Source organism: Pollicipes pollicipes, unplaced genomic scaffold (assembly GCF_011947565.3).
Source record: "Pollicipes pollicipes isolate AB1234 unplaced genomic scaffold, Ppol_2.1 Scaffold_1774;HRSCAF=2075_pilon_pilon_pilon, whole genome shotgun sequence".
NCBI classification, from domain to species: Eukaryota; Metazoa; Arthropoda; class Thecostraca; order Pollicipedomorpha; family Pollicipedidae; genus Pollicipes; species Pollicipes pollicipes.
In genome coordinates this window covers 53,245-66,098 of record NW_023595992.1, presented here as the reverse complement: position 1 = coordinate 66,098, position 12,854 = coordinate 53,245, and the positions used below count along the sequence as shown (strand labels likewise).

Below are 12,854 nucleotides of genomic sequence, written 5' to 3'. Positions count from 1 at the left end.
GGACAGAGACAGAGACAGAGACAGAGACGAGACAGAGACAGAGACAGAGACAGAGACAGAGACAGAGACGAGACAGGACAGAGACAGAGACAGGACAGGACAGGGACAGGACAGGGACAGGACAGAGGACAGAGACAGAGACAGAGACAGAGACAGAGACGAGACAGAGACAGAGACAGAGACAGAGACAGACAGAGACAGAGACAGAGACAGAGACAGAGACAGAGACAAGGAGACAGAGACAGACAGAGACAGAGACAGAGACAGAGAGCAGAGACAGAGACAGAGACAGAGACAGAGACAGGACAGAGACAGAGAAGAGACAGAGACAGAGACAGAGACAGAGACAGAGACAGAGACAGAGACAGAGACAGAGACAGAGACAGAGACAGAGACAGACAGAGACGAGACGAGACAGAGACAGACAGACGAGATGACGCTCCGGGTTCCAACATGTTGGAACCTGGAATTTACAGCATGTGCTCTGACCTGTTTTGATACTCTTCGCTACAAGACTCATGCCACGAAAATTTGAAAATTTCCTGGTGTGAGAGACATTTTCAAATTTCAGCAGCCACCCACCTCCCTTACCTCCGTGCTCTCGTGTCTGCGGAGAGGGAAGAGTAACGGAAGGTGAATGCACACACAGCCCGTGTAACCACACAATCCTCCCTAGCTAGCCAGGCCTTTCAGCACTGCCGGAGTAACCGCAAACAAAACGTCTTCTGCGGTAGAGAGATGCCGATGGAAGTTGCCGGCAAACAGCGGAAAACTTGGCCGCTTACGGGCGTGGCGGCGGTGGCTCGGGCTCTGGCTCTGACTCTGGCTCTGGCTCGCCTGATTGTGTCGTCGCTGGCCGGGGCGCTGGCGCGCTGTTGTGGTGGGCGGGGCTGTGCCGGCCGGGGCGTGCCGCCTGCGACGTGGCACGCTACCCGGCCGCCGGCCGGCCCGCATTAATTGCTGCGCGCCGCGCCCCGGCCAGTAAACAAACGGAGCCGTTGAAACTTGTCGGGAGAGCGTGCCGCCGGCAGCTCACGAGGGACGGCCGTCCGCCTGCCCCGAGGCGTTCCGGTGGGCGGGGGTCGCGAACGCACGCAACTCAGCCCGGACGCTGGAGGAACGCGAGGCCAGGTCAGCCTGTGACACTGTGTTAGGAGGCTTGCCGACAGCTTTGGTGTAGGTGTCGAGTTTAAGGTTGTAGATGTCGCGAGGTTCGTTCGCTTGGGTGGCCGCTGGCTACGCCAGGCAATACGAAAATGGTGCGCAACCTGCTGGCGAGCGATGCGTGAATGCCAGCGGCCACTTCTCTGACGACGTCGCAAGCGTCCACTGCATTCAAAGCTGACCCGAGTGGACCATTCCCGGAAAGCAATCATCTTCTCAAGATGGTACCAAGTTGGCTGAATAACAAATCAACGAGCCGTGGGAGTACGCGCCCGTGGCGGAGCCGGGCCGACCTGGCAGCCGCCCTCCCCAGGCAGCCGCCGCCGCCAGTGCCGCCGCGCGGCCAGCTGGAGAGGTCACTCCCTTCAGGACGGTCGTTCCGGTCGAGTGGCGCTCACGGCTCGGAGCAGAGGCGGGGCGGTATAGAGCGGCCCGCTCGTCCCTGAACGTGTTCCTGCAATTGATGTCCTGTCACCGGTTACATTTGCCGGCGAGGGATGACCTGCTCGAAATGAATATATGGTCGACAGGGCTCTTTCATTGATACCGGTCATAAATTGGGCGTCGGACGTCTGGGCCGACGGGCTCGCTCGGGCCGCCACTGACGTGTGCCCCTGCTGCAGGCGCACAACGACATGGTCGGCCTGCTTGACACCTTCTCCGTGGAAGTGGTGGAGATGCAGACGTTCGCCGGCAAGATCACCGACCAGCTGCAGAAGCTGAAGAGCAAGGACGTCCGAATAGTGTTGGGCAGCTTCGACGCCAGCTGGGCGCGCCGGATATTCTGTGAGGCGCGCCGCGAGGGCATGTTTGGTCGCCGCTACCAGTGGGTGCTGGTGGGCCTGTACGGCGAGAGCTGGTGGCTCGAGGACCAGTTCGCCGGCCCGGAGGCCGCCGAGCCCTGCACCGTGGCCGAGGTGCTGCATGCCCTGCCGGGCGCTGTGTTTGCCGACGTGCTTCACCTCAGCAACAACCAGCGCAAGACCGTCTCCGGCATGGTACGTCCCGCTGGCTGCACCGGGCGGCTGCCGGCCTGGTCGAGCGCGGACAGCTGTTGCGCAAACTGGCGCCAGCTGACTGTGTCATGCCGGGACGCAGGGGAATGTGACGGACTTTGTCGACGTCTTTATTTTTTCGAAAGGCATTGCTTTGCTGGTCTGGGGATAGAGTTGTGTTTGACTCGTTTTTTATCCGGCTCAGGACCGAGTCACAGATTTTGAGATCCCATCCAGCCATGGCTCATGGCGGGCCCATTTTTTTTATTCAGCTCGGTTCAGACCCATTGCTTGCATTGAATCACTTGACGCATGACTCGCGCCGCTTGCAAAATCAAAAATCCAACTCATGTTCGGTTTGTTGTTTTATAACTCAGTCGTATATATATATATATATATATATATATATATATATATATATATATATATATATACTATATACCATGATATGTAAATACATACGAATAGCTGAGCAGCAAGTTTATAGTTTGAACCTAGCATATGCAGTGCGGCAACGAATGTTTTTCCTGTAACCTGCTACCAACCAGCTCTCTCAAGTCTCAGTTCTAGGCCTGCAATTCTACCTGACACCTGCGAACTAGACTGCATAGAACCTGATAGTTGGCAGTCCGCACTTGCCAAGTGCCCGTCCAAGTGCATTAACATGGTATTGACATTGGTATTGATGGCATGCCAACAATTCAACATTCGATTTAATTTCTTGCAATAGGGATCATCTACCATAAGTTACAAACATGTGATGACCTTACGTTACTTAAGTAATATGTATTACAAATTAGACTAACATTTCTTACAAAAGAGCGCAGCGAAAATCCAATTCATTCGCTCCTCGACTTCCGGTCAGCAAGGAGCTGAACTGAACTGAAGAACTGAATTAGAATAAGCTAAAGTTAGCGGTGACCGCCGTTTTCACCAGGGTGTTCCAAACTTACATCATCGGGTCACTCTACGAGGAGTGAGGAGTGAAAACAGACTTCCGCGCTGCGTGGAGATAAAAGTGTTGTGCGCCACTTTACCCGCATTCCAAGACTACTAAATTTGGAGGTCAGATTTGCACCCAAGTTGCGTGAAAAGGATTAGTTATGTTATCCCTTGTGGGTCGCCTGTGAGATACAGTGCGCGTGTGGGACTAATCGACCTCGCCACTATTGTTGTTTATTTCACATAGCTTCCGAAAAAGCATGCTTGCAGCTGACCAAGTAGTATGGAGCAATGTAGTGCGGGGTCAGTCATGGATTAATTCATTGCAGTGATAATTGACCTGAATGCATATGACCGCACTTAGATTTTCAAGGTAGCAGACGACCTTTCATTGATTCTAGCATACAATATAGGAATGAAGGATATCTGCACAATGCAATATACTCTGGTTCCTGGCTGAGATTCTGTAAAATTTAGCTCAGGATCAACAATATTGGGCTGGCTACTTATAAATTGCGGTAGAGAACTTCGTTGCTGATCTTGCAAAGCGTTTTATATTACTGCTGCATGCTGTTCATTTTAGCAATCTGAAATGGGCTGTTGATTTGTCTGGGGTGCTGGGTGTTTTTTATGTTGCCATTTTCATTTGGGCCATATGACTCGCTGACACATAATCTTAAGACACCATCGGCTCACGATTCAGCTCATGAAATCTACGAAAAAGTGTTGCAGTTCATGACTTGACCCACCCCAAAACGACTAACTCATGAGCCGATCCATGATTCAGCTCGCGTCGAACACAATTCTGCTCGGCGAAGACTTGCAAACAGCGTGTGTATGATTTCCACCAGCATGACATATGTAATTGCACACACCTCTGTGGGATGTATGATGGAAAATCAAGTGTAATGAATGATGATGCATTTATACACCACAATAGATAACCCTGACTGTATGGCTGGTTACACGGGGACGCATTACTGTAAACAGTGTGATAAGAGATCGTGTCGACCAACCCCTCTTCAGAAATATGTTTCATTTGCCTTTGCTCGTGTTTCGGCAGCATACTGAATCTAAAACGAAATCCAGGGCAACTATTCCAATGCGCAGTTTATCAGACGGCAAAATGAAGAGTCCATTTCCTTATGTTGTCATGGAAGACAACCGATTTGTTTTGGAAATCGCTTCCTTGAATTTATGTCAGACATCATCACGAAGCCTTATTGAGGACATCCTCAATTTGTTTCTTCTTGGATACAGCTGTAGAATATGGCTCATCGAGTAAATCAAGGCAACCGACAGACTCCATTTCTGATCCATCACTGCGCCCCGTGCCGCCGACAAAAGAATGAGCCTTAGGGCTCTCAGCTATTAGGATATTCCTTGTGCATTGAGCGTTGTCATGCCTAAAGAATGAAATACGTTAGATCGAAGGAGATCCGCTGAAACCAGTTGCGGTAATTCTTCAAAATACGCAGATAACATACTGTAAAAGGCAACTGATAAAAGTGAAACGGTATCGTAACTGATCTTCGGCAATCGGTAAACGCTGCATGCGCCCACCTTCGATCACCAGCCAACACGCTTCAACAAGCCTCTAATATTTTCATTTCGTCTGCAGACGGCCAGCCAGTACTACGAGCAGTACAACCATGTGCGTGGGAACGCCTACTCACGTTTCCATGGCTACGCCTACGACGGCATCTGGGCCATAGCCTCCACCCTGCACCAGGTGAGCGGCCGACCGACCGCTGTCCCGCGGTACACGACCTTGCCAAGAGGCAGACATTGTGACTCTATCAGTGCATTCTAGCGCAGCGTGCACTACAGGTAGCGGGCGAGATTACACTGGAGTGCGCTGTGTTCTGCGGAGTGGAGGGTGCCCTCCTTGTTCTGGATGCACGGACTCGCAATGCACAAGCTCGACAAGCTTTCGATATGTGAGCTTGATACATGATGCGTATGTCAGAAACGCCCGGGCGGTTTCCAGTTCCCACGTACCAGACACTGTTTCCGTAGAAGAGCACGCCTTGACCTCAGACAAAGGAGATGTTCGATTGTCTCTGAGAGTGCTGTTATCTCAGTCAGCCCTGCTTGAATAGCTCTCACCTCCGGCGAGACGACTGCCTGGACTCGATTGGTCCCAGAGTGCTTGAGCTCTCGCTCTATAGAACAAAAACATTTCACTCGTCGCTTCGCACGGCCCACGTTACGCTCATCCACACAGAAACGCCCGTGGAAACGGTGACATCTGAATCAGAGAACTTCCTATCTGAGGCCTTTGATCCTTGGAGAGACAAGCCATCACCCGCCCCGCCCGCTGCTCTCCGCCCTCGAACGCCCCCGCCGCCTCCAGACAGGGGTCAGCTGGTGGCATGGCCATTCCGGGCCCGCGCCGTCCGGCCGTTGCCAGGTAGCAGCAGGACGGCGCGTTCTGGCTGGGCTCGAGCTGACAGGCGGAATCGCATCCCGGACGGCCCCGGGGACCGCGCCGCGCCGCTCCGGGCTCAGGCGACGGATCGAGGAGGCAGCCGACTTCTCGCCGTTACTGACGGCCCACTCAAGCATTAATGCACACGCTAATGGACAGCGAGCCATGCCATTGACTTGGCCGGAGTTTGGCGTTCGCTCGACGTACGTCTCGGAAAGTTGCACGTTGGAAGTACATTGTTGTGTGAAGCATTACTGGGCCGCTGCGCTTTGTTTAGGTCACGGTGGTCACTTCCAACTGAGGCCTCCGTGAGGGGTAGCGGACACAACTGTCTTATACTGATGCCTAAAATGTGCACCTGGTAAAATTCGTCTTGACCGCAGCAAAAATAAAGGCAACATTTTTTGGTTTTATTTCATTTTTTGTTTGTGCATGCATACTTACATTCTGTATCACTATTTGCGATCGCTCAATCATAATCTCGTTATCATGATAGCGTTTTGTAGAAGCACATTACGTGGCTCCATCGATTTGTAACATCCCCCTTGTCCGTTTTCCGTTGCAGCGGTCCCAGGCCTGTCCGGGTCGTGCACGGCTCTCTCGTAAACAGATGTTGGTATACATCGCCGCACATCTCATTTTCTTGTACTTCGCGTTACTCATGGCTATAAAAGACCTGTATGGATCGATCTATTACCCCTCGCTCTGAGAAACTGGTTACTGGTAGGTGTGGCGGCGGTGTTTCAGGCTGGTTGGCCAACCAGAATCAGAGCCACGTGCGACAATCTTCTATATTATAAATAGATGCAGTGTGTTCCAACTCATTCCAACGAGGAGAGGCCACACGCGAGCAACAATTTATAGCTTACGCGCGATGCATTGTCTGTACTAAACCTGACATGCCTGGTGCAGCATACACCAAGTGGTGCCGTTCTGAAGCCAAGGCCCACATAACAGTGATCCACAACGTTTAAGCACACAACCGTACTTGCACTGCGGCTCAGTCTGCTTGGGCGGTATCCATGCAGGAATGTCTTTGAAACAGCGTCATCAACTCAAAGGTCATGAATGAATAACTGTTCGGACAATCATCCTCGTTTGATGCGTTAATTACACAACGCTTCGGCCAGTTGAATCTCCCTTCGTGGACAGATGTTATGAAGCACTGAGAAGAACTGGATGGTGCTTGGTTATCAGCCATGTAGGTGCCAATAATCCTAGTCATCTCCTTCAAATTGTTGGGATCCGAACCAGGCCTTCATGATTGCAAGCGCAGGGTTCTTCCAAATGAGCTAACAGGAGTGGATAATGATTGTTCAGTTGGTAAGTAGCTCAGTTGGGGGCACACTGTACTGGCAATCAAGAAGACTGCTTGGACGGCATCGTGACGGCTCTGGTTTGAAGCCGAGCAATTCCAAAGACAGTATTCGGCTTGTCACGCATAATAGCTGGCAAATAAACATCGTCCAGACATTCTCAGGATTGTATAGCACCTGAAGACGGCCGTACAGTTAACTGGCCGAAAGTTTGTGTATCTCGCACACAAGACAAGGATGATAGTCCGGGCAACCATTCCGTTCATGATAATAATACCTCGTCTTAATGCGTCCGCAAAACTGTGACTCAAAAGTCGCCAGAGATTATGAGAAGCGTTTGACTCACGTTCATGGTCCCGAAGGTAACTACGTTTACTTCGCTCTTCAGGCTGATTCTCAGTGGCAGCACAATGCCGCGGGCCCCTTGCGGGGGAAATGAGTGTTGTTTGTTCAGCACTCCTTGTGAAGATCATTTGAACGACTACCTGCTTCCGACAGTCTTTTTCTAGATTCTTTTTAAATATAGGCCTGTTCATAAGGCAGAACAAATCCGTGCAAGTGGATTATTTTTAAATCACATAAACTTTAAGTCAGTGCAGGAAGCACACTTGCAAAAAGCTGCAGCGACTGCGCGAAACTGACCGCGTTTTGTGTCGCACATGCCGCCACCGCAAGAACCCAACCAAACGTCCACTCCAGGGGCCGATTAATCCGCCATAGCCGCGCAAAACTGGTCTATTTCCGGATTCATGAAGTGATCTGCCTCATTTCATTACGGCGCCCGAACCATTTCAAGAGCGGCGGAAAAGCGGCGGGCGCGTGAGTTATCCGGCCGGCTATTTCTACCTGTCGCGCCAACTAGCCGGTGCCGGCGCCTTCCTCCCAGGGCGGCCGCCGTCGGAATTACCGCCATTACTCTTGCTGCCGGATCGCGGCCGGGAGAACGGTCCTGATGGCGGCAGCGGCAGACAGCTAGCCGCCGCCGGACCGGGCCCCAACCAGCGCCGGACCGGGCGCCAACCAGCGCCGGACCGGGTCCCAACCAGCGCCGAACCGGGCCCCAACCAACGCCGAACTGGGCCCCAACCAACGCTGGGCCGGGCTCCAACCAGCGCCGGACCGGACGAGCCTCTATGGGGGCCAGACCGGGTCCCAAACAGCGCCGTACCCGCCGGGCCCTGCCGCCGCCGCCGCCCCCGCCGCAGCTGCCGCAATACCCTGCAGCCGGATATCCGTTAATTCGCGAAATGAGAGGCGGATGGCGAGCGTAATTCTATCCGACGCCGCGCGATGTGGTCCACATTGGCTCCCACAGACTGGGCGGGGCACAAATCAGGACTAATGCCACGGCACAGCCGCTGGGCTCTCCGGCCTCGCCGCGTCCCTGTTCGCTGTGAACGCGGGTGGCAGCGTATAGATCGCGGACGGCACGTGGTGTGACCGCGGGTTCTGTGCTACGATCCTGCCGGCGCCAGCTCTCGCGCGCTCATCGAGTTTTGATCGATCCCACACGGCACCGCGGGAGCCAAACGGCGCCTGACGCGGCCGGTAATCATCGCTAACGGGCGTGAAAATAATGGCTTCCCTTGTGCTAGTGCATGGTTTTAGCGCGATTTCCAGGTTGTCGGTAAATGATTGTCATTATGTGAGGCTAGCGATGCGTTCATTGGTCCGATGCCGATATGAGCTTCGAACATCCGCATCTCTCACGAAGCGCAAGGTAAAAAAATCCGCAAAATCGTTACGTTTATTTTTGAGCTCCACTCAAGTCATACCAGCGTCCTCTAGCTAATAATAACCAGTCTGTAACGGTCATAAACAATTTGCCGTCTCAGCGCACCAACACAGCGTTGACTTGTCACCGTTTCCAGTAGAAAGTCATATAACGATTTAGGCTATCGCATTCAGTTCCACCCTCAACAATTGGCAAACGAATTAATGATCTAAAGTGCGGGTCGAACCCACGCGGTCGTCCTAATATCGAGGCTCATCATAACCGGAGGGCGGAAGAGGGAGCCAATGACGACTTCTGACGCGCAGAGTCTGTGGAATGGCGGAAGGCACTGAGTGCCGTCCGCGTGGCTATCAGGCGCCGCGGCTTGGCAGTAAGCTATTCATTGCGAGGACTGAAATCATCGGACGCCCCTGGGTCTGGCAGGCGTCTTCCACACTGAATATGCAATCGACCTCATGCTGGCCTCCCCTCTAGTCCTTATCAAGTGCCAAATGGACATAGCCATCGGCGCTGATAGAGCCGTGCGAATATGCATGAAACGGCATCGGCGACCAATTCGTATTCACAGCGCGCTAACTTGATTACGGTCAAAAAGCAAATTGAAAGCCGGGGGCGTTAACATTTGGTTTCTTGTGAAGGATGAAGGAACTTAATGCTACTGAAATGATTCCTGTTGGATGTGGACATCACCGAGGAAAAACCGACTTTTTGAACGGCTGAGTGCAATTTTTCCTCTGTGAAGTGTAAGTCTGTGGTAAAATTTAACTTATATGTGCCTAAATTGTTATACGACCGCCCACTTGAGAACATGTAAAGCACAACACAGATACCCGTCTCAGATACAGTGCGAGCAACTTTTTTCATCCGGCCAGATGACACGGCATGAGGTTCAAACAAGTGAAGCTTGTTTATGATTGTTTTTATGTTAGTATTTATGTTTACCAGCTGGTTTATCACAGCATATGCTCCTTTGTTCGCTGAATCTGAATTAGGGATGAATATTAAAAGTACCTCGTGACAAAATCACCTCCAAGGCAAAATTTTGCGATTTGCGCTTGGACGGTTTGATGGCGCGAGGGCCCTGTGTCATGCGGCACAGCTGTTCAGTTGTACAGGACTGCGTCATACTTATACCATCCATCGTCTCCTGTATCAGCTGTGATGGTGAACACCCGTCGCCGCCTGCATCAGGCGTAATGTGACCATCCGTAGCCGCCTACACCAAGCGTGATGGTGAGCATCCGTCGTCACCTATATCAGGCGTGGTGCTGACCACCCATTATCGTCTACGTCAGGCATGATTGTCCATCCATTGTTGCCTACATCAGGTGTGATGGTGAACTGCCATCGGCGTCCACGCCAGGCGTGACGGTGGCTTCCCACCGTCGCCCATATCAGGCGCCATGGTGGCTATCCCTTGTCGCCTATATCAGGCGTGGTGCTGACCACCCATCGGCGTCCACATCAGGCGTGGCGGTGGCTTCCCATACCAGGCGCCATGGTGACTATCCCTTGTCGCCTACATCAGGCGTGGTGCTGACCACCCATCGGCGTCTAAATCAGGCGTGACGGTGGCTTCCAACCGTCGCCCATATCAGGCGCCATGGTGGCTACTCCTCGTCACGTGTATCAGACGTGGTGCTGACCACCCATCGGCGTCTACATTATAGGTGATGGTGACCATCCATTGTCGCTTACATGAGTGCTATGTGACCATCCAGCGCTGCCCTCATCAAGTCAGATTGGCAGAAGACGCCAAAGCACAACCCTACTGACGCCGCAAAACAACCCAGCAGCCCGTTAGCTGCAAAATGTTTGCAACATTTTAGCATACACTGACCACATGTTGACAGAATCTATACGTAGCCCCTTCCACAAGTGTCTGAGTTGTGTAGTGAAAGTCACGTTCTGCTTCGGCAGGTGGACTGGCAGGTACGCCACAACCGGTCGCCTCTGCCCACCAAGTCGCGGCTCTCAGACTTTCGCTACAGGAACGGCGACTGGGAGGCCATGCTGAAGAAAGCGCTCAACCACATCAGCTTTGAGGGCGTCACGGTAAGCGCTCGTAGCTACGCCTTCCGCGCGACAGAGCACGAGAGAGCGACGAGACCTCGCGGCCTCTCGCCTGGTCCTCGTCGCTGGTTGATATCCCACCTGGAAGGCCCCCTCAGCGGCGCACCGCTAATGGCCTAATAACACGGGTCACCCGTAAATCGCCGTCGTCGTCTTGAGGTGCTCAGCACGGACCATAAACAGAGCTGTTTCGCCAACTAAAAATTTAGCACCTCCACGCGCGGTGCGCGCTGGCGGCGTGGGTCGGCCATTACACGCGACACCACCCCACACCTCTCGGGAGAGGGCCCTCCCCCACCCCCGCCCTCCACTGGCTCCCAGGGGGTGTCTTGTGTGAGCCGCTCCGCGACGAAGCTTGGAAGCAGGCCTCGCCCCCGCAACCCCCACCGCGTCGGACGGAACCGTGCTCGTCCACCTGATGACACGAGGCTCCGCTGCACAAGACTGAGAACGGCCCGGCCGCAGGGACCCGAGCAGTTGCCATGTAGGAGTGAGAATAATCCGATTATGGACCGACTTTGAATGTGAAATTTGGTGACAGAAATTCCACGGTGCTCTTTTCAAGCTGAGATAATTGCGCTGATCGGCACATTCGCGCTATCAAAATGCAAGATTACATTCGTGGCAATGTACTTATGCAAAAATATAAGTGGGTGCTAGAATCATGGTTAGCTGGGCTCATCGGCCCCTTGCAGTGCATTCAGTGCCGCTGTTAGGGAATATGTATTCCATGCGAACTATTTTGTGAGCTGCATACAACGTGTTATTAAATACCACTTAACCCTATCCCTGTCAGGGGGCGGGGGTGATATCTCCATTAGAGTACTTCGGGCCCACTGCGAATCCCGCCGCCACTCAGGATTTTGTTCCCACCAGGGATTCCACCCCTACTAGGGATCCCGCCGCCACTACGGGAGCAGGTCCTTGAAATTGGCTGACTTGTTTAGAAGGTCTTGCTCGCATTGTGTTAAAACTCGAGCACATAGAATGCGCAGGGCTGTGCTCTGTGGCTGGTATTGGGAGGAACCTCTGTAAAGTTTGGCGATCATGTCAATATGGCGATTTTATTGGATGATACACACTGCTCTGTTTTCATAGGGAACGTTTAGTTTGTTGAATAAGACAGTTGCAGCATGGGCATGATCATCGCAAAACAACAAAATAGTAAAGGCAGAAGTGGTCCCAAGGCTAGAAATAGGGGCAGTTTCCTAGTAATGCGGACTGCATTAAGAGTCACCAATGCAGCCGTGTAAGGAATATTTATCGGCACCAAGATAGCCGAACTTTGCTAGCCACACTTTGCACTGCCGGCAATGTTTACACGTACGTTTAATGGTAATTTACGGTGGAAATTGATGATAATTCGTTTGACTTTTACGTGTGTTCAGGTTTTGTGAAAGGGGTGCAGATAAACCTGACCTCATTCCTATGGAAAACACCACAATGTCGCGTGAAGACAGCGTGGGAAAATGTGCGCACGCGTGAAGCAGGAGGAAGGAAAGTCTTGTCCATGTCCATGCATGCTGTATAGACAACATACTTAATCAACACACGGTGGCCAGGTGAATGTGAGGCGCTCGGTTGGGGTGGGGGTCAATTCGATCCCGCTGAGATCTAAAAAAAACTAAGCAATCTAGAGTCACCAAATTCACAAAGTAAGTGACCTGTATGTGAACCCACTTGTGTTACATTTTGCGGTCCCTTAATCATGACCTTCAGGTTAAATAAGGTAAAAGTCCCGATTGAAGTCCAAAGGGCACTCGGATCTCCTTGTATGGCCCCTTTTAACATAAATACCAGTTCTGAGCAAAAGGCTACGGTTGATAATTTCAGGTTAATGACAGTATTGACCTTCACATGGTCGAGATGACCAAAAACCTTCTTGATTGTTTTTTTTTTAATTGGCATACGCGTTGAAGACTACTGCAAGCGGTGTTCCTTTAAACAACAGGTCGATAGGGTAATTTTGTGTCAGTGACTCTCTCTGGCCCCCAAAACCTCTTAAGTCCAAATTAAATATCTGCTGACGTCCTTGTTATGAGGACATTTGAAATGAACGTCAAAAACTATCCCATAATAGGACTTGTCCTCAAATAAAAAGTGGTTTTGTTTTGATTTCGCTCTGACCTTTATAGCAATCCCACATGCCAAGGTCGATGCAGTTTCTCGTAATCCTTTATTAAATTGTCTTATTGTCT

The 12,854-nt window shown here is 52.0% G+C and overlaps 1 protein-coding gene across 1 annotated transcript in view; it reads left to right on the top strand.

Annotated features, from left to right (window-relative positions):
• Positions 1–1,793: 1,793 nt before the first annotated feature.
• LOC119095750 (gamma-aminobutyric acid type B receptor subunit 2) overlaps positions 1,794–12,854 on the top strand; it is a gene marked incomplete at its 3' end in the record, with an annotated part of 57,583 nt that continues 46,522 nt past the window's right edge. Inside the window, 3 exon segments of the mRNA XM_037218609.1 lie at positions 1,794–2,162; positions 4,723–4,833; positions 10,504–10,638. Of these exon segments, the coding sequence (XP_037074504.1) occupies positions 1,800–2,162; positions 4,723–4,833; positions 10,504–10,638 (609 nt within the window).